The sequence below is a fragment of the Seriola lalandi genome, unplaced genomic scaffold (genome assembly GCF_002814215.2).
Source record: "Seriola lalandi dorsalis isolate HSWRI2012SDOR001 ecotype SW California unplaced genomic scaffold, Sedor1 jcf7180002054767, whole genome shotgun sequence".
In the NCBI taxonomy this organism is placed as follows: domain Eukaryota; kingdom Metazoa; phylum Chordata; class Actinopteri; order Carangiformes; family Carangidae; genus Seriola; species Seriola lalandi.
The window spans coordinates 2,397,712-2,419,807 of record NW_019525320.1 but is presented as its reverse complement, the minus strand read 5'-3'; the positions used below and the strand labels follow the sequence as shown (position 1 = coordinate 2,419,807).

Sequence of the window (22,096 nt, the reverse complement as noted above, 5' to 3'; positions counted from 1 at the left end):
TTATGCCTTATTATAATATGATGTTTTTTATGCCTTCCTTTACTATGTGTAACGGCTGAACACAGAGTGGACTCAAAAGCAGAACTCAACGCTCAGCAGGTAAAGTAACAGTCTTTACTTAAAAATATATTTTCAACCAAACACATAGAGGAAAGGCAAGAACAATGATACAAATTACATATATTTAAAATCACTGTTATCTCCATTACAGTATCTTACATTTGTGTTCTTCCTTTCTTCCAGACAGGAATTAGTTGATACTCATATCCATTTGTTATTAAAATCCAAGTGTGTATTTTTTTGCCATTTAACAGAACCAAAACCCCACTTCCACTGAAAACTAAAACCAGAAGTGCTAAATCATCGAAACTACTTATAGTTTGGTTTGAATGACCTGATAGAAGAGAAGTTTTTACATTGAGTCCACCTTGACCTTAGATTTTTTAATTCAGAACAAAGCAAATACAAAATGGGCCATACACATTTTTCATTTGGTTAAAATGAATAAAAATGGCTGTACTTAGAAATTGTGATTCAAAAATAGATATTTAATTCAAATGTATCACAATCCATTGTGGAAACATCAACATGTAAAAAAGTCTCAAAGATGATCAAGAGAAATAGGCACATTTCAAGTGCCGTAGCAAAGGGTCTGAATACTAATGTCAATGTGATATTTCAGATCACATCAACAAAGAAACATAAAACTACATGACTGTAAAAGACCAGGGATGATTGAGACAAGTTAAAAACTACGAGTTAAATAACAAACACACAGACATTGATCCTTCTTTTTTTGATTATAGCAGTGTTTGCAGCTGCTTCAAGGGAATGTGGTGCCAACTGAAGTAGTCAAAGACAAACTGTCTGCTTTAAACATGAATCACGTCCCTTTCTTTCATTGTCATTGGTCAAGCTTCTATAGTAAACATTAAAAGTGCAATAACCTGATATTCAAGATATATTTTGGAATGTTATTTTACATACCTTTAATGTGGAAAGGTTACAATGAGGCCTTTCCAGAGATTGTGATTTAATACAATGTAGAACTTTTATTTCAGGTTTCTGGTGAAGAGATATACCGAGCTAAAAGCAAAATGAATCCCATCAAGTGACAAGGAGGGAAGTTTGTGCTCTCCTTTTGTTCACAGGTCGTGCCTCCACTCGGGGTCCAGGATCTGCTGAACAACGCTCTCTTCAGTCTCCACTGACGAGAAAAGAGTCACAGAAAGAAAGATGGACAATTTTAACATCAATTCAAAATGTTGCTTTTGAAGGGGATACTAATGAAAATAAAGATATGCGTGTCACCTTGAGCTTCAATCGTGATGTAGAGAGCAGAGAGTCTCATCACCACGTCTTCATCTTCCTCCGCACGAACAAAGCCAGTGTAGCCTCCTCCCTCGCTACAGTACCTGATGAAGCTGCAAAGAGGAGAGAAGCGTCACAAATTACCAGGGACTGCTCTCTTGGATTTAAAATTAAATTTTAACCTTATGTGTGCTGCGACAGGAGAAAGCAGAAGTGACCACGTGACACGTACCGATCCCAAGTAGTATCTTTACTCAGCACTCTGGGGTTTCCCACAACAATCAGCAGGGCTTTGGCTCGAGTCACAGCCACATTGAATCTCTGGAGATGTGAAGTCAGAGTGTCAGAATAATGTTTTGCATGTACCTACACAGAGTATGTGCATGTGTGTGCGGCAGATACCTTGTCATTCTTGACAAAGCCCAGGTGGAACTTTTTGTCTATCTCTGTGTAATTGGGGCTGCTCCGAACTGTAGACACCAGGATGACTGTACTTTCCTGACCTTGGAACTCCTCCACCGAACCAACCTGCCACAGATATGTACATAAACTTAAGACAAAGCTCCAACTGTGTGTTTCACTTTGTTTTAGTCTGAAATATTCTGTTACCTTAAGCTCATTCATGTCCTCAAATCTCAAGTCTTTCCCAACTTTTTCCAGGGCCTTGCGGATTTTCTGCACCTATAGGACACCCAGAAATTGGAAAAAAAAACATCCCCAGCTTTTAATCTACATAAAATCAAAATTTTCCACTTCAGTGTGATAGAACTCGGACTGCAGTGTGTGTTTGATTGAATTCATTCTGACCTGTTTCCTGTAGGGGGCGATGATGCCTATGTCTTTGGGTGAGATCATAGCCAGGCCCTTCTTGCCCTGCGTCTGCAGCAGTTTCTTCACATAGTCCATCAGCACCTCCACCTCTGCTACGTTGAAGAATGAAGGACTGTTGGCCTCACGCTCGTCAACACCGGTGACCCCATGGAAGATCAGTGGGAAGTCCTGAAAGATACATTTTAAGGAAAAATGTTTTTGCGTTCTTATGCTGTATTCTTTAGAGAAATTATTTTGAATACTTTTGTGCTGCTGGGAGGTGGGGTAAACTTTAAGGTGGAATAAAAAAAAACAAAAAAAACAAAGATCACAATGTTAAACCAAAAGTAATACAGTAAGTGCTGTATGCCTATTTGTGTTCTTTAATAACATTAGGTTTATCTGTATTGAAGCACAAGTGTGCATTTTTTTGTTTTTGTTTTATAGAATTAACTATTCTAACAAATCAAATTTCTTCCCTACTTTAACTTGGAGTAAATTGAAATAAATCAAACTTATCAGTCACATTCACACAGTATGAACACAATGTTTCATTGTCAGAAAATGTTAATTTTGTATTTCCCTTTTTAAAGTTATTCACCAGATAAAAAAATTAAATCAATCAAGATGCTAAATATATTGTCCGTTAAAATGTTAGTATTAGTTGATTGAATCTTAAAGGTACACGTGAATGAACTAGGGCTGCTACTAACAATTGTCTTCATCATCAATGAGTCTTATTTTTTACACTACTTATTTAGTCTATGACATGTAAAAAAAAAAAAAGGGGGAAAATGCCCATCACAATTTCTCAGAACCAAATGTTTTGGCATTTTTGGCAAAAAAAAGAAAGAAAAAAAATAACTGATTAATAGAATGTTAAAATAGTTGGCAATTAATTTTCTGTTGATCAACTTGCCGATTAATCAATTAATTGTTTCAGCCAAAAAAAAAAGAAGCTACATTGTAATTTGAATAATGAAGACATAGTAAAGCCATATAGGTTGTCGCTTTTCATGCAATTGATTCTATATGATCAGTTTCTGTTTGCACATGCACTGTCCAGTATGTTGTGAATCATTACCCTCTGTGGGAGATATTCCCATCCGCAGTAGGAGTTGCGCAAAATTTCATCTGCATGACACAGCAGCTCTCCATCATAGAACATCTCGTTGGGAATCTTCAGAATGGCAGGATGGGACCTGAAAAGGACCAACAGAAATAGAAACAGATTAGAAGAGGCATTCTGGAAAAAAATCAAATACAAAATTTCAGCAGTGACCTATAACCGTTTCTTCTATCACACCTGTAGTTGTGCAGCAGTTTGGTGACAAAGCGATTGTTGTACACGCCCTCTTCTTTTTGGTACAGAGGGAAATTGTTCATCATGCGCTCCAAGAGGGAAATTCCTGCAGACAGCAGAGCCTTTTAACTCCAGAAACATATCAAATGTGTGAAAACAAAAACTGAATTGGAGATTTATATATACCATATCCTCATTTATCTGTGTGAGTGTGTCTGTACTTACCCATGCCATATTTCAGCGCAAAAGGGGATCTGAGAATGGGTCCGAGCTGCTTCGGGTCTCCAGCCAAAACAACCTGACCAGTCTCTGGATGGAGCAGCCCTTTGTAGCACAGAAAACATATAAACAAGATCAGCACAATTACAGACTAGAATTACGACCTTGTGGTTGCAATACTTTCTCCAAATTGAGTCACAAAGCATTGAACAAGTGCGTCCAAGCCAGGTTCATCACTTTTTTGTGTCCCCTGGAGACACTTTCATTATGTTGTGTGTAATTGCAGCATGTTTGTGTCTTTGGTTGTGTCGTGAGCGTTTGCAGCGGACGTTTTGTCAAATTGATGGAGAATTGAATTTTCTTGTGTTTTGTCTATTTGCATGTGTTTTCTGAAGTTGCAGAGCGTTGAGCTCTCAGGGCCACCATGGTTATGGTCAAAAGATATGTTTTGTGAGGTCACAGTGTACTTTGACCTTTGGCCACCAAATTCCTATCAGTTCATCCTTGAGTCCATGTGGACGTTTGTGTCTGATGTAATGAAATTCCCTTCTGTCATTCCTGAGATATTGTGATCACAAGAATCGGACAAACGGATGGACGACCCGAAAAACATAATGCCTCCAGCCATGGCTTTCACCGGCATGGAGGCATAAAAACACAGTGCTCTTTTTTTCCCTTTACCTGCCAATGGGATTAAACATTCAGTCTCCACAGCATGCCCTGCCTCGTCCACAAACATGTGAGTGTAATGTCCTTCAGGAATGCCTCCTGTGACCAACCTGCAGAGATCAGAGACATGGTATATGATGGCAAACCTACTCCCACACAAGTGACATGTTAGTATTTTGAGCAACAGAAACACTGTCGCATGCAACAGTGAAGTGAACTTCTTTAGTGTTATGCTGAGTGAGTCATTCATTACCTTCCAGCTGTCATCAGGGTGGTGACCATGATCGTATACTCCATCAGCTCCTCTTTTGGAGGAAAAACATAACACTCTCCTTCCAGGTTAGAGCATGCCTGTGAAAAGAACACAATGTCAGTGTAGGCAAACCTCAGCATCAAACACGTAAAGGCCCAAGATGTGCAGCAGTGCTGCAGCAAGAAAGTGTTATTCATTGTGTTATCCAACTGTCTAACATCAAACTGTGGCCAAGAGAATGGGTGTGTGAGAATGAATGGCGAAAGAGTTACTTTATGGATGAAAGAAATGCTTCACATCTGAAACAAACATAAGTAAAGCATCAATCAATCAATCACAATCACTTGGAGTAAAAAAGCACCCGGTACTGACCTTTAGCTTTTCAGGGACACATTTTGGGTCCCGGCTGCTCGCGTACATGCGGTACACTTTATGGTCATCCACGTGCTCCAGAATCTTCTTGCAGAGCAGATCAGCAGCGCTGTTGGAAGGAGCGCAAGCCAGGATGTGGCAGGAGGTCTGGGTCTTCTCTATCTGTTTGATGGCCTCAACCAGAGTCACAGTTTTGCCTGAACATACAAAGCATCACCAGAATAAACTCAAGTGCAATACATTTCTGGCTTTGTGAGAACTTGGTAGGTTAGCAATAGATTAACTTTCTGTACCTGTTCCAGGTGGGCCAAACACCAGGTAAGGGGCAGGTTTGCATGAGCCAGCTACAATGTGCTGTACTGCTTGATACTGCTCCAGGTTTTTCTCCAGCTGGCAGTCAAACAGCCTATTGACATGCATCCCAAGAAAAAAGAGATGAATGTTTAATTAATATACTGCTGGTGACTGGGAAGAAGACTAAACAGAAAATGATCATCACAGGAGAGCTCAAATTTAAATACTGACTGACTTGACTCAGTCAGTGAGTTTAACACACGGGGGAGAGATGAGTCGCATAAAAATAAGTTGGGAAAGTGGGACATAAAGAAATGGACGTGTTAAAACTGTTCAATTTTTAAGATGTGTTGAGATTGTTTATTATAAAAATGGTTAAGACTGTTGGTTAACTGTTGGGAATTAACCAGTTAGAAAATCTTGTTTAACTGGACCTCTTTGACTTTTAATTGAATACATCCGCTATATTTAACGTGTTTTTTCTTTTTCATTTTAAATCCACCTCCCTAGATGAGTTACATCAGCCAGTCAAGTTGCTTGATGCTCAGGTTCACATGAGGTGTTTTTGACATTTTGGATCTCTGGACTTTGAGTCTGCAATCTACAGTTACCCATAACACTGTTCTCTGTCTAGTACTCTTGTGTGTATCTTCAGAACAAAGATAATTCCAGCACTCGTTGAGAAGTGTGGTCATGTGTGCAGATAAATCATTGTCTTACATTATTTATGCAGTCATATAGAGGGACAGACATCTGTGCTGTAAAATAGCCAGCTAAAAAAATGTACCACGTATAGAGATACATACAGTCTATATATAAGCATGCCTAACCTGAGTTTGGGAAGCGTTAGTTGAGAGGGACAGGTAGGTGCAGCAGGGAACAACACGTCTCTCAGTCCGCATGTAGTTGCCAGTTCTGCTGCTCTGTGCTGAAGACGCAGAGTCAGGCGGTTGACAGTGAACTCAATACAGAACTTCATGTTGTCTACAAAGCGATCCAGCAATCTGCAAAGTAATTCAAAGACAAACCGTTTGAAAAAAATTATTATTTTTTTTAAATATCAGTCAAAGAAATCCATATGTTTTAATTATTGTATGTTACTGTTTTGTCTTGATCTTACTTTGAGCTGAAGCCCAGTTTGACGCTGTCCAGCTGCACACAGTGGACATAGCCGCGGTACTTCACCCCTGTCTCTCCTTTGGGATACGCCAGCAGCTGATCTCCTCGTAGCACAGACGGGCGGTTCTCAGACACACCAGGTACCTGGCAGGTGAACAGGGAAAAGTGTGAATTATTTTGTGTGAAGTGAATTTTTTTTTTTTTTTGGGCGGGGGAATTTTTGCCTTTATTCCGATAGTATAGTGAGAGAGAGACAGGAAAGTCAGGGAAAGAGAGAGGGGATGACATGCACCAAAGGGCCGCTGGTCAGACTTGAACCCGTGGTTGCTGCAGTTAGGACTAAGCCCATGTGGTACGCGCTCTAGCGGGTGAGCCACCGAGGCGCCCAAAAAGTGTGAATTAGTTTTATTCCAGTGAACATGCAGGTGAATATATTGTCCCATTGTGTTTATCTAAAGAATATCAATGTTCTTTTTTTTCATCATACTCGATCAGGGTCCTGTCACAGGAATGTATGATTACACTTCACACCGGCTTTGTACTGGCTATGTAAAAAGGTTTATTAAGCTACACGGGAACAATGTAATTTTCTGAAAATAATAATCTATTAACTAAAACAACTGTCTGTTTTATTCAGATTCATATCTGATGCACTTTGCAACCTCCTTTAAAATGATTCCTGAAACTAGTTTAAAGGAGACCAGAACCAGTTATGGATGTCAGCATGGCTGTTAAATTAAACCTATAGCACTGGTATAAATCTTGAAACTGCATTCTGGCACAAGAAAAGTTAAATGTGAACTAGTGATTCTCAGAGTGAGAGTATCCAATGGACAAGTTAGGGAAGGACTGATTATCTGGGAAGTGAATGAGTGGATGACATATTTACCTCCAGAACAAGAAGTTTCTTGTTGACCGTGTCTTTGTACATGACAGTCTCTTTTCTATCATCGTTGGGGATGTTGTATTTCTTGATGTCCACCTCCATCTGAAGCTCCTCTAGATACAGCAGCAGCTGCAACTTCTCAGTGTAGTTCTCCCAGCTCAAGGGACTTTCCAGCAAGGTCCTTATAAACAGAACAAGGCAAAAGAAACAAATTGCATGGCAGTGTATACACTGTAAAACAGAAGCTGACTTCAATTATTTCTTTAATGTATATTTTTGGCATGTGTTCAAACTCAGAACAACCTTGTCTCCAGGACATTTTTTTTTACAACAATCAACAGAAACACTTTGGGTAAGGTTAGGGAAAACATTGTGTTCTGTGTGCAATGACGGATATTTCATGTTTGAGATTTTGTTCTCACTTTGAGTTTTGTCATTTCCTGTTTCATTTTGTAGTTACTTTCCTTGAGTCTCAATGTTTTTACTTCCTGTCCTGTTTCCTTCCTTGTTGACTGTCTGCCCCGCCCGAATGTGTTTCACCTGTGTTCAATCACCCTTGACTCCCTTGTGTCTGTTTAGTCTCTGTGCTCCCCTTTGTCCTGGTCAGTTCGGCTTTTCGAGTCCCCCATGCTTCTGGTTCCTGTTCATGTTCCTTGTGTTTTTTTGTTAGTAAATTATATCTTTCCACCTACTCCTACTTTTGTTTCGTGGGTCCAGCCTTACCTTAAACGTGACACATGTTGTGTCTACATAACCATAACCACTTCAATAATGCTGGTGTCACTACAAGTGGACCATGTACTTCAAGATATATGTCAGAAAACAAATAAAAACTATTATCTATCAACATTTTCCTGTTACGTTCAGTATCAATATTTTTGTAACTTGCCACATACGTTAATTAACAAGATTCCCTCATCATGTTGACAGAAAAACTTCACCTGGGTGGCATTACATTTCCCTCAAAACATATTTGCAAGTTCAAACTTGTACATAAACACAATGTGTACTGGCTACAATTTGATATATAAAACACATTAGCATCACATAAAAACAGTGAGGGTGAGGTTAGGCTTTTCACAGTCATCACACCACTTTGATACTTTAACTACTGAACTACAGCTGCAAATGACATAAAAAACTGAACTGCATTTACCTTTTATCGCAGAAGTACGTAGACTGCTTCAGAGTCTGAATGAGCTGGCTCATATACGGTGGTACTGGATACCTCTGTAGCTGAGCCACATTTTGAAGCCGCATCACTGACAACCTGGTTAGATCAGACAAAATGCAAAAAGTAGGATATATAACTACAATGCAACATATGAGACATACAGCCTTTCAATTTTTATATTTGCTGTATATTTAACAGTATATTGAGTGAACAGTGATACCCCTCAGGTTGCTGCCCATCCACAATCGTGCAATGAACTTCAGGTGTCCTGGCAGGGAGGGACTGAGGTTTGTAGGGTGCTATTGGTGCCAACTCCAGTCCCAAGGAAGTTATACACTTAGCCTCAATAAAGCGCACAATGTGGAAAGCAACGGAGGAGGGCTGCAGGTCTGGTTTGAATTCAAAGGCCAGTGTAGATGGATAGAAACCAACCATAGTGCAGCAGAAGAAAACCTTGATTTCATAGCTGTCACCTGAGATCAGAAAATAACAGACAATAATATTTTATGGAGGTGATTCATTGTGGTTTATTGTGCCCATAATTCTCTGTCAGCAGAGAAATTCAAATGGATTCATGAATTCAAATAAAAGTAAACTAGTTTGTGACTGTTGTGTTACCCGGTTTGAGTGTCAGGGGGTTTGTTTTGGTCACTTTGTGTTCATCCGTCAGAGTTAAGTGTTTGAGCCAGTGCAGTGGGGTGTAGTAGGTGAAATACACAGGCTCTGTTCCAGTGTTTTTCACATTCAGATTTATCGTGTACTGTTTAAAAAAGAAAAAAAAAAAACAGATCTATGCAGTGGAGCTGCACATTTGTACAATGACCAACAATGGAAATAACACTGCAATTTCACAACATAAATACCTCATATGTGTTTTCCAAACACAAGCAAAGTTTCCCATTCTCAATCTGATGGTCAGAGGTGATGCTGACGCCATGTTTGTCAGAAATGAACTGAGCCCTGTGGGTGCAAAAACAGCAAAGGTTATGTATTACAGGCAAGAAGGGTGGAATGTGAATTTGAAAATCACGATTAAATCAGAACCAAGATTCAAGTGTGTTCTTTCATGTGTTTTGTAGGTGCATGGAGAAATAATACAGGTGGCAGTGAAGGACATCTACAGTGAGTACAAGGCCAGTGACAGGCTACAGGGTAATAACAGTTGTACAGTTGGAACAGTAATAGCAAGCTCTATAATTCACAACTTTGTGGACTGCTGTTTTGAGCGTGCAAACTATGCTGGCTCCTGCAGTATACGCTTACAACCCTACCCACACGACTTCCTGTCCTGTCTGCTTTTTGTCACAGCACACAAGTAAAGTAAGCCTGTTGTTGTGGGCCTTGAATCCAAAGAAGACATTTGTTTGAGTGTCACTTTTCAAATTTTCTTTACTTATTGTCTGATGAAAAAAGAAACACACTCTTGTCAGTTACACTGTCTTATATTAATATATTTATTCTGATATCAGGAAACAGACTCCACGAATCAGATACAGCATATAATCTGCATAACCATCCCTTCCCCCACCAGTCCATTCTATCAAAACTGCAGGGAGGACAAGGTCATAATGAGGGCGGGTAGAGGGTTCTTCTTAGTTATTTTATCTTTCTCTCTGAATAACAAATTCCACTAAAAAACTGTTTCCAACAAACCTATCTCAGACATTTAAGACACCACAACCTCTAACCTTCATAACTAGACGGTCTGAATCATCTCTAACATCAAAGGTTGCAATGCCCCTTACAACTTACGCACCAGATGATTTAACAGTGATTCAGCAACTTTAAACACCAAAAAAATAATAAAATGTGTTGAGACTGCAGTGAAAGAAAAAGTAGAAAAACCTTTTTGTCAAAATATTAAAAAACTGAAAAAAGCTTTTGGGGAGCATGATGTGTTACCTTTGTGTCGTCAGTTTGTCCATTAGCAGACCGGCCAGTTTCCTGCGGGCTCGAACTCCCGTATCCGCTTCATCTGGAGAGGTGAAGGTCTGTACTGGCCCGGGACTGGCCGCTCCATTCTGCACGGCCTGTGGCTGATGGCTCCTGGGTGTTTGCCACTGGTCCACATAAAGAGCTCTGATCTGTACAGAGGATCACTTGAATAAACTTGGATGAAAAATTACTCTTGGGATTTTTTTTTATTGGCAGTAGCAGACATAAAGGTGTCCTCGCCTGTTTGTATAAGTACTTATCTGCATCCACCTAATTGTTTAATACCCTTGTAAATGCATATAAATACAGTAACATGCAAAAGGCTTTTTTTTTTTTCAGACCTGAGGTTTCGTTTCTGAGAAAAAGACACCACCCAGATCCTGGTGATCTTGGCTTGAGTCGAAACCCTTCACGGAATGACACATTGCTGGTGCTTGTTTAAAAAAATGTAATCTAACAGCAGAACAAAAGTGAAAATAAATGTGTGTGTGTTTTTTTTTTTACCTGATAACATGTTTAAGAACATGTCTGGCACTTTAGTCTGACTGAGTTGAATAATTTTTAACATGTCCTTTCAAAACACACACACACACACACACACACACACACACACACACGCACACACACACACACAAAAACCCTGCAGTTAGCATTTCTTCTCCTATGAATGACAGTAAAGTTAAAGTCAGCAACAATCTGCAATCTCCTTTATATTGTCTATCTTAAGCATATGTATAAAAGTTGATGACATGGCAGATCATTTGTTTTAAGAGTGATGATACTTTGGACAGGGTGTGGAAATCTTGCTATTACTGCAAACTAGTAACTGAAAACTTTTTTTAACATTGGCTATAAGGAAGAAGTACCAATTCCTTGTATCACAAAACCATAATGACCATAAATAGGTGCACACACACAATATGGTTTACATACAAAAAAATTAAGAAAAAACAGTTATTAATGGTTTTTAGAACATTTTGATGACCTTTATCTTTTTACCTGTACATTTGCATTCATGAATATGAAATTTTGCCAATAAAATAGTGATAGATAGATAGATTAGTAATATACAGATAAAAATTCCATTTTGTGTTATCTTCTAGCTTGCCAAACAGCACGCTTCCAAAATAATATTCAAATTTGATCAATATGGCTGTTTATAAAAATACAAAAGTTGTTCCAAAAAAAAAAAGGGAAGTAACAAATAAATGAACAGCAATCTTAGTGGAACTACAAAAGTCTGAACAATTGATACCAATATATTTTCTGAATTTTCAAAAGGATATCTCAGCTGGGTTGAGTCTTTGAATAAGCTTGAAAGAAACCTCCTTCATTTTGTTAGTTATCAGATACTGACTGTGAAGGGATTTTTCCTTCATTAGGTCTATAGCTAGTATTATGTAGTGTTTTTACAGGTCATTTACAAGCAGGGCCTAAAAGCAATAGCTCAATTAACTATTGCTTTTATTGTCTCAAGGACAGCTGTGAAGACGCAGATAGAGCCAAACTGGCCTAGTCCCCAATGGCTGTTGTCATCACAACCAAGGTCGTAAAGATATCACCAACTGAGCCTGCCTCCAGTGGAGGGAGTGAACAGTCAAAACACAGGGGCCCTTCATCCCAGAGAAAGATTGTCTTCCCTTGGGAAAGTATTGCACGAAAATATACAATGTGACTTAGGTAACCATGATTTATTGTTAAGGATTTGGTACCTAGTAGAATATTCACACATGTATGGATAGGTGCTGTGGTCCAATGAATGCATCCTTATTTGGACATGTAAGTTTTGAATGAGTTTGAATGAGCTTAAATAAGATCTGCAGGGATGATAAGATTCAGAATTGGGAGGCAATACACAGTGTTAACTTGTATTGCTCATCTCTAATCTCCTTGGCAAAGCTTCAGTGAATGCTTCTGCTTAAGACATCTGGGTTTCCTGAAACTTCTTCCATCACAGATTAACAGCTCCCAAGATTTCCATTACACTGATTAGGTAAGAGTCAGTGGAAGAAGTACTCAGACTTTTACTTCAGTAAAAGTAACAATCATCAATGTAAAAATGCTCTTAATGCAAGTAAAACTCCTACAGTCAAAATACGGCTTAAGTAAAAGTACAGACTTGTTATCAGCTAAATGTCCTTAAGTACTAAAAGTAAAAATACTCATTATGCAGTAAAATGATCCCTATGATTGATATATTATCAAATATATTTAAGATTCTTAATATTAGTGCAACAATGTGTGAGCTGAATTTTACTGTTGCAGGTGGTTGTGGTGTATCTGATGTGTACTTTATATACAGTTAGGTTTAGTTTAATGGTGTCCTGCCTAGGGGTCAGGCCTACAGTTCACAAGATCAGTCTGAGGGGTTGTGAGATGATTTTTTGTGGGAATAATTGATCATTTTGCCGTGTTGGAGCCTGAAATATTTATTTAAATGAAAACAACTTTAATGTTTCGATGGCAAATGTCTCTTGATAAAACTGAAAACAACTCTGAAACAAACAAATAAATCTGAAACTTGGCAAAGGATCCCGCCTGTCTTGTATGTAAAATCTTAATCTATAAAGTAACTATAGCAGGTACAGATAATGCAATGGATTATAAATTAAAATATTTCCATCTGAAATGTAGTGAAGTAGAAGAATAAAGGCAGAAAAAATGGATATCCTTTAGTAAAGTAGAACTACCTTCTACATAATTCTTCTTAGGTACAGTGCTTTTCACCACTGGTTAGAGCCAGGACTTTTTCCATGACAAATTATCCATAAATAAAACAATACTAGTATGAGATTACATACAAATCATTTTGAAAGCGTCCTAATAAGTTTATTGTTACCATCAGGATATGAGGAAAGTTTTCCTTTTAGGAGAGTGCACTGAAGGAGAGAAGGTAAAAATTGATAATTACCCCTTGGTTGTTGCCTAAATAGCATTACATGTACCAGAAACAATTGCCCTAAAAACCTTTGCATAATCCCCCGGTATTATAGGGATGTTGTATTGTGATAAAAACTCCTCATAAGTAAACAATGTGTCATCTCTGTTAAATAAAAATCCACCAGAATAATGTTGACTTGGAACCACAATAAAAAAAAAAAAATTTTTTAAATGTACTTTACATTGTAGCTCTGCCATATGGTGGATTTTTGTATTGTATATATTTATATATATTTCTATAATATTCTATGATATTTCTTAAAAAAAAATTGTAAATATTTTATCTTATTGTTAAATTGTTCTATTTATATTTAAGATATCTGACCTGCAGTACTTGCTTGTTTCATCTTTGTTTATATGTCTTTACCTCTTACTATGTTTATTGATATGCACCAAAAACTCAAAGCAAATTCATTGTATGTTGAAAAACCTACTTGGCAGTAAAATAGAGTCTGATTCAGATTCTGGTGTTGTGTGGTGTTAATGATGCATATGATGACCAACAGGCTCCTGACCATATCCACCAGTTATTTATAAAGACATCACATGTGTAACAGACTTTGACCTTTGACTTGGAGCAATTCAACTGGTATTAAATATTAATGGTAATAATAGTATTATTATAAATGTCAGTTCTACATTCACTCAGCATCATTTATTTATTTCATTTGATTCACAGGTAATTTAACTTAAAATAAAGTGACTTTAAATTCAATTAAAGTATTGTAAGTTGTATCTTACCACTGTGCCACTACAGCAAATAACTTTAACCACTTTTTGTCAAAACCATAGAATGAACCTGAAAATAACAAACATGCGTCTGTATTTCCACTTCATCAGCAGCGGATAACCACATCTTAAAAAACTGCTACTGCTGGAGTGACGTATCATTGAGTGAAGTTTGTTTGAATTTAAAAAAAAAATTATAACATATAGCCTAACTGTGAAAAGAACACTGACCCAAGCCTGCTTATTAAGTGCGTCAATTTAGAACTGTTGTCTCTACTGACTCATCAGAGAAGCATCGTCTGCATCATCTCCATTCATTCAGCCTTTCACGCATAATCTGGCGTGATTAAACTGTATTGCAGAGGTAGAAGTGCATACCTTGGAGTTAAAGCGAATGGTGTCTCTTCGTCTTGTTATTTTGCCAGTCACTTTCAGGGCATAGAGGATTGAACCAAAGTTTGGGTCTCTGTTTCCTGCATTCCTGAAATAAAAACAAAAACATTTAATTTCGCAAACGTTTATGAAATTTACATAAACATACAAAGCTACAGATAATTCCTGTACATGATGAGGAAGAACTCACCTGGTCCTGAACTCGTTGTTGTAAATGTCTCTTAGTTCAAGTCGGTCTGTGATGGACGCTTGATTACTCTCCTTCAAATACTCAAAGAATTCGAGTCCAATTTGGCTGCGTTCAGTTAACTTCATATTAACCATGATAAAAAAAAACTAAACAAAACAATATTATCAGAGTTATCAAACAGGGAAGCGTCCGGGCTTGTGACCTGACGACGGATATAGATCGCTCATCAATCCGACGCCTCTAATTCGTCAATTCGACCCAGGGGTGATTTACATCTCAGGAAGTCCCGGTGAAAGCTAATCGCTTTTATATTCCTGGGCAGTCAACATGGGCGGTGTCTCTCTGCCTCTCATGATACGGAGGTGCTCAGCTGACACTCAGCGTGAGCTCGGAGATTTAAAGCGCGTGCACCCACACAGCCAGTCAGTCGGGAGAAACGAAAGTTAAGAGTTGTAACCGTGAAGCCAAGTGAACAAAACGAAACTGTAAACATCTGATCAGAACACAACTATTAAAAATAATTGATTAGGATGAATCAGTCAGCAAACAATCCAGCGATATTAACGTCATGTTTTCCTCTCAGCGACTCGTTTGGCAACATTATAATATGCATATTTTAAACGGATAATATAATGCATGTCCTCTGTTATAACTCTATAGTGCGTTATTATTTCTGACACTGATAATAATAACAATAATAATAATAGTGACAAACTTAATTGTGGTCTTTAAATTATGAATCAATGTTAAATTCTCATTATAATAATTATGAATGTGTGTGTGCACACTTCACCACTAGTACCACTAGTTAAAGAAAATTAAAGGTCAAAATATTTTCAACATCACATCACATCACATCACATCACATCACATCATAAGTGATTGAAATGGAACATAACATTCCAGGAACTTTGTTCCTGGAGTTAAAATGTGAAGTTGGAGCAACACAAACATCAAAAAATGAACCCCATTACTAAACCTACGATGTGCATAAGGTCCATTACCGTTAAAACTTAAATGATTCTCAGTATTTAACATTTATAGAAACGACACTTTATGAATGTTACATATTTTGACTTATCCAAAACATGAACATATGGCTATATGGAAGTTAGTTTACAAAGCATTCTTCTAAACTAAACTAAACAGTGTAAAAGGAAACATGAGTCTAATCCTATCTAAAATGTTAAATTTAAATTAAACATAATTGATATAACATAATATGCTTTTAAACAGGCAGTGTTGTCTTGTGTCTGTGTCCTGAGTGAAAAAGATATTTGTGAGTGCACACTTAGTTGTCAGTTTGTCATCCAGCTCTTTATTTTTAGTCTATTTTTTTATGTTGATTAGCTCAAGATCTGTGAGCAAGGTCTTCCAATAGGGATCCACCTGTTGTCACTCTTCACTATGGGGTTGTAGTACAAAGGTGGACATAAGAGGAGGAAAGAGAAACCAAACATTCCTTAGTCTTCAAGACAATTTCCAGACAATAGAAAGACATGCAGTGCAAAGTGTGCGAGTATGTGACTGTGCTTATTACCAGAGTGCCCAAGAGTGTATTGCAGTCAGTGCTTTTTCCTCTTCCTCGACATCAGAGACTGTAATGCCACGGTAAGCCCCGTTTCTGAAGCAGTAATAGATAAACCTAAAAAGAGAGGTCAGCATATGTAAGATGTTAATAGTTAAGCTATGTATTTGTGCAACCCATTCATCTCCACTAAAACAGTATTAGACTGATGAGCACTTGTAGCCATACTTGTTCCAGATATTGTCAGTTTTCAAGGCTCTCGGGTCTCCCACCACAATCAGCAGAGCTTGGGCTCGGGTCATGGCCACATTGAACCTCTGAGGAGACAATTTCAGTTAAATAGTTTCAGAGAATTAAATTTCCCCTGATTATTATGCAAATGTTTACAAAGGGTTGCTTAAAATTCTAAAAAGGAGTATCTGATTTATAGTGGGTATCCACACAAATATCATATATTGTTACTGAGTTATTGTGCTTGTGTAATGTTTATCACCTTCTCATTAGAAACAAAGCCTAAAGTGAACCGTTCCTTCTGTGCAGACAGTTTGGGATTGCTACGCACTGTAGACACCAGAATCACATTGAACTCTTTGCCCTGAAACTGCTCCACTGAACCAACCTATGAAAACATAAATGCAAGGACTGTTAAGTGCAGTTCCAACATCTCTCTCAAACATGTTCCACAACAAACAGCCACTCTCTATCTTCATACCTCGATGTTTTCCAAGTCTTCCTTCCTGAGATCTTTGTCCATCTGAAGGGCAGTCTGGATTTTCTCCACCTATCAACATACAAAAAAACCCCCCCCAAAAAAAACAGGACAATGTGAATGGGTCATTACAGTGTTTGAACACCCATGAAACTCTTAGAAGCAATCACTTAAGCAATATTGTATTGTATCGATGCAGATGATACCCATTCAATCGTGTTACTCGCCCAGCTTATTACAAAAGTATCTCTTCAATATCTTTTTCCCTGATCCCACCTGATCCCAGCTTTATTAGGTTCTGGAAAAGTCTTACAAATACTCACCAAAATGTTTTATAATGCCAAAGTAATAATTGACTTTCTTTGCCATTTAAGGTGTCCTGTCACTGGTTTTATAGATGTTTTTATAATGGCCATCTATGGGAAACCGTATTTTAGGGACACAGGAATTATTTTTTGTTGTGTGGTTTTCAGCCACTGGGAAAAAGGCAGAAAAACTGAGTCGCAGTGCCATATCCAGGTCTATTAATATATCCATGGATTACTGTAATAATATACTCACTTGTTTTCTGTACGGGGTAATGATGCCAATTTCTCCTGATTGAATTTTGGTCACACCCTTTTTGTGAAGATGGTCAAAGATGGATTTTAAGTATTCCTTTAACACCTCCACCTCTGCTACGTTGTAAAGGGAGGGATTGTTGGCATCACGTTCATTAATACCTGCCACTCCATGGAAGATCAAAGGGAAACCCTGAGACAGAGAAAGAGAAATAAGAACATGGTTGGAGAGAGAGAATTGATTATGCCTCTGTGTATGCGTGTGTGTGTCTGTCTATATTACTTCCTTGGGCAGCCGGTTCCATTTGCAATATGAATTACATTTCTTTTTTGGAGCATGTGGTAGAAGTTCTCCTTTATAAAAGAGCTCATTGGGAATTGTCAGAATTGCACGATGGGACCTGAGAGAGCGAGGAAGAAAAGAAGTGAACTTAACAGTGACACTTTGTGAAAACAAGGCAACAAAGTTAGGTATCAAAAATACCACACCTGTAGTTCCTCAGTAATTTGGTGACAAAGCGGCTGTTGAACCCGTACTCCTCGTGTGACTTGTACAGGTCAATGTCCCTCATCAGACGCTCCAACAAGGACACACCTACACATAGTAAATGGCCTTAAAACTTCTTTACATACAGGCAATAATAAACATCTGATGAGTTATTGGTTCAACAATTCTTTCACTAATATTTTCAGATTTTGCATTAAATAAATGTTTGATTCATCAAGCACTTGATATATTCCTTAAACTAGAAACTCTTATTTAATGTTTAGAAACTTCACACACCCTACTCGTGTTTCCGTACTGTATACACCGTATACATAGTGCTCACCCATGCCATGTTTCTTTGCCATTCTGGATGTGATGATGGGCCCTAACTGTTTAGGGTCTCCAGCCAGCACTAACTGGCATGTATCTGGTTTTAGTAAACCTATGGAGCGATCAAAAAATAACAAAGCATAGTTCAAGACAAAACTCCTGAATATCAAACATTAAGGGCACAACTTATACAGAACATCTCACACTGTGTGTTAAAGCTTGACTAGATTGTCACCTGCTATAGGGATGATACACTCTGTTTCTGCAGCCTGGCCTGCCTCATCCACAAAGATATAAGTGTAATGACCTGGAGGTATCCCTCCTGTCACTAGTCTGAAGAGAGAGAGAGAGGTAAAGGAAATTGAAGACAGCTAATTTTCCACCATTGTGGCACATTTTGATATGCGTAAGACATGGTATTACTGTGGCTGATATTTTTATTTAGGGTACAGCAAAGGGTTTAAACTGCAACTTGTGTTTGTTGTACTTATTGTAACAGATTGTATGAATGTAATGTAAAAACAGAAGCACTCTGATAGCAACTGCACAAGTGAGAGATTCTGAGTGGAAGTGCTGTGAATCATCCAGAAATGAATGTCTGTACAGTAACTGTGTGAGTGTAAAAAATAGGGAATCACAGACTCATAGATAGTTGCATTGACTTGACAATCTGAAGATGTGATTCAGAACACATTTTGCATATAAAGATTACACTCAACATAATGCTAAAATTAAGATGTTCTGCCATTGGCTGTAGCTCAGTATCTGCTTGTGTTAGCTGGGAGGAACACTGTGTATGTCATTTCTTGAATCATAGCTGATCTCAATATGCCAGAATACACAATGCCACAATAACTGCAACTGGCACACTGAAATGGGATTTTAATGTTATTGATTACATCTGTACTTCTCCTGCTGTGACATGTCAAAATAAGCATCTATTGTGAACGATCCTTATCAGCTGTCTAAACGGCATTACAACAAATGAAAAACACATTTTTTCTGTGAATGTATTAGTATTATGGATATTCAATAAATATTTAATTGCATTAGCCACCGTACCTTCCTGCATTTAGCAGGGTGGTGACAATGATCTTATACTTCACCAGCTCCTCTTTGGGAGGAACTATAAGCATGTTTGTGAGTGGGTCCAGGTTGCAGCAAAACTACAGAAAACAACCAAGCACATACAGACACACATCTAATTATCATATAGTACAGTACATATAGACACCCAGACACCAAAATGGAGTTTGATAGCACTAAAGTAGACTGAATAATACTACATTCACAATGACATATCTTGCTTCTCTAATTGGATTAATTTCCTGCTGAGACATAGATGATGGAGAAGGACACAACTTTGTCAGGATTTACCTAAAAAGTTAAACTATAGGATATCAGAAAGCAGAATGCTTAGCAAATCAATTATATACTGGTATGTTTTTGAGGATCTTCATAAACAACCCTTGTTAGAAACTGTGTATGTCACTTCTTAACAAATGTGCAAATTTTTCATCTTTGTTTATATTTGAGGATCTGAGTGAGAACAAGAAGAATGCAGACCTTTACATTTGTGGGAATATTTTTCACAGAGCAGTGGACGGCATACAAACGATACAACTTGTGGTTGTCTATCTTTCCTGCCAGAATCTTCTCGCAGAGGTGATCAGTTGCACTGTTGGAGGGAGCACAGGCTAGAATGGTGCTTGAGGGCTGGGTCTTTACTATCTGCCTGATGGCTTCCACCAAAGCCTCTGTTTTGCCTGACAAATACATGTAAAAAATATGTCATTCTTAATGTAATTGTAAAGAAAAGAAATTATATTTAAGCACACACATGCATGTGCAGTACCTGTGCCAGGTGGACCAAATAACAGGTAAGGGGCAGGTTTTGCAGTACCAGCTACAATGTGTTGAATGGCCTTGCACTGCTCAGGGTTGCTCTCAAGCCCTACCAGCCTAATGACAGTGAGACATAGGTGCAAAGGAAAGATATCAGAACTGAGTCACAGTTAAGAGAGTCATTGTTTACATGCGGATGTATTTACATGTATGGGAAAAATTTTATTTATTTAGGTACAGATGAGATAAAAGGCACACAGAGAAGATGTACATAAGTATGACCTTGTCTGTATGTCTATAATGTCTATGAATGTTTCCCCTGGATTTGTGACTTGAAGGTAATCTGACCTCTGTAGATGTGAATGGTGGGAAGAAAGTTGTCCAGTAGGGAACAGCACCTCCCTCAATCTGTGTTTGTACACCAGTGCTGCTGCTCTATGCTGCATGCACAGTGGCATACGGTTGATCACGAAGGTAATGCTAAACCTCGTGCCGTTCTTGAACTGACTCAGGAACCTGCATGCAAAGTCAAATAGTCAGAGACAAATAGTCAGAAAAACACTGCAAGCTTAAAACAACCTTTAAACCAAGAACCCTAACCCTTTTAATGCAATGTCTAGACATTATTAGAAATAATATACACTGCTCAAAAAACTAAGGGAAAACTTAATCATCACAGTATAACACCAAGTCAGTTAAACTTCAGGGATATAAGTGATTGTGAATCAATTTCACCTGCTTTGCTGCAAATGAAAGTGACAACAGGTGCAATGGAGAGGTGAGGCAAGACAAGACACCCACAAAAGAGAAGAGTTTTGCATGTGGTGGACACAATTACTCTCTCTTTACCCTTTCGGCCTGATTCTCCTCTAGTTTTGTGTTTTGCTAGTGTCCTTGTCACTACTGTTAGCATGAGGTGGTACCTGCAGACCAATCAGGTTGCACAGGTATTCCAGTTCCTCCAGGATGGCACATCCATATGTGCAGTCGCTATGTTTGCTGTGTCTCCCAGCACAGTCTCAAGAGCATGGAGGAGATACCAAGACAGGACAGGGACGTAGAAGGGCACCCAGCAGCAGGTTTGGGACCTGCTCCTCTGTGTAAATAGGAACAGGAGGAGCACTGCCAGAGCCCTACAAAATGACCTCCAGCAGGCTACTGGTGTGCATGTTTCTGACCAAACTGTCAGAAACAGACTACATGAGGGTGGCATGAGGGCCAAACGTCCTATAGTGGGACCTGTGCTCACAGCCCAGCACCGTGCAGCTCGATTGCCATTCGCCAGAGAACACCGGAATTGGCAGGTCTGCCATTGGCGCCCTGTTCTCTTCACAGATGAAAGCAGGTTCACATTGAGCACATGTGACAGGCGTGAAAGAGTCTGGAGGCCTTGCGGTGATCGTTATGATGCTTGTAACATCATCCAGCATGAACAGGTTGGCAGTGGGTCAGTGATGGTCTAGGGGGGCATATCCTTGGAGGGTCGCACAGACCGACAGTACCCTGACTGCTGTTAGGTACCGGGATGAAATCCTCAAAGCGATTGTCAGACCTTACGCTGGTGCAGTGGGCTCTGTGTTATGTATCGGTCCATCCAACACCACCAGGTACCGCCGCTGACTGTCCTGGAGCTCACTGATGCCCTGATCCAGGTCTGGGAGGAGATCCCCCAGGACACCATCCGCCAACTCATCAGGAGCAGGCCCAGACGTTGTCAGGAGTGCATACAGGCACACGGGGGCCATACACACTACTGAATCACATTATGAGTTGCCATGATGAAATTAACGCAAGTTGGATTTTTACTTTGATTTTCAGTGTGTTTGTGAATCCAGCCCTCAATGGGTTGATGATTTTGGTTTCCATTGACCGTTGTTACGTAATTTTGTTCTCAACAAGTTATACAATGTACATCTGTAAAGATTTTCAACTTGAATAATTCATTCATCAGGATCCGATGTGTGATAAAAGTGTTCCATTAATTTTTTGAGCAGTGTATTTTCCGCTTATTTCTTATGATAGAACTATGATCTTTCCTTG

General features: G+C 38.7%; 2 protein-coding genes across 2 annotated transcripts; both read right to left on the bottom strand.

Moving 5' to 3' along the window:
• Positions 1-527: 527 nt before the first annotated feature.
• LOC111668989 (putative RNA helicase mov-10-B.2) lies at positions 528-14,863 on the bottom strand. The gene is made up of 23 exons (XM_023425190.2): positions 14,598-14,863; positions 14,393-14,495; positions 10,313-10,494; positions 9,274-9,370; positions 9,029-9,170; positions 8,631-8,883; positions 8,393-8,506; positions 7,240-7,417; positions 6,352-6,494; positions 6,062-6,235; positions 5,231-5,343; positions 4,938-5,134; positions 4,566-4,663; positions 4,325-4,422; positions 3,650-3,748; positions 3,428-3,530; positions 3,206-3,323; positions 2,119-2,310; positions 1,921-1,992; positions 1,714-1,839; positions 1,544-1,632; positions 1,312-1,424; positions 528-1,207 (listed from the first exon to the last, which is right to left on the bottom strand). The coding sequence occupies exons 1-23, from the start codon at positions 14,729-14,731 to the stop codon at positions 1,146-1,148; spliced, it is 3,000 nt and encodes a 999-aa protein (XP_023280958.1). The 5' UTR covers positions 14,732-14,863; the 3' UTR covers positions 528-1,145.
• Positions 14,864-16,325: 1,462 nt separating this feature from the next.
• LOC111669052 (putative RNA helicase mov-10-B.1) lies at positions 16,326-21,801 on the bottom strand. Its single transcript, XM_087179007.1, has 14 exons — positions 21,614-21,801; positions 21,306-21,383; positions 20,405-20,572; positions 20,067-20,173; positions 19,778-19,977; positions 19,274-19,377; positions 18,447-18,544; positions 18,225-18,323; positions 17,884-17,989; positions 17,678-17,795; positions 17,396-17,587; positions 16,838-16,906; positions 16,619-16,744; positions 16,326-16,442 (listed from the first exon to the last, which is right to left on the bottom strand). The coding sequence occupies exons 1-14, from the start codon at positions 21,799-21,801 to the stop codon at positions 16,326-16,328; spliced, it is 1,770 nt and encodes a 589-aa protein (XP_087035133.1).
• Positions 21,802-22,096: the final 295 nt, after the last annotated feature.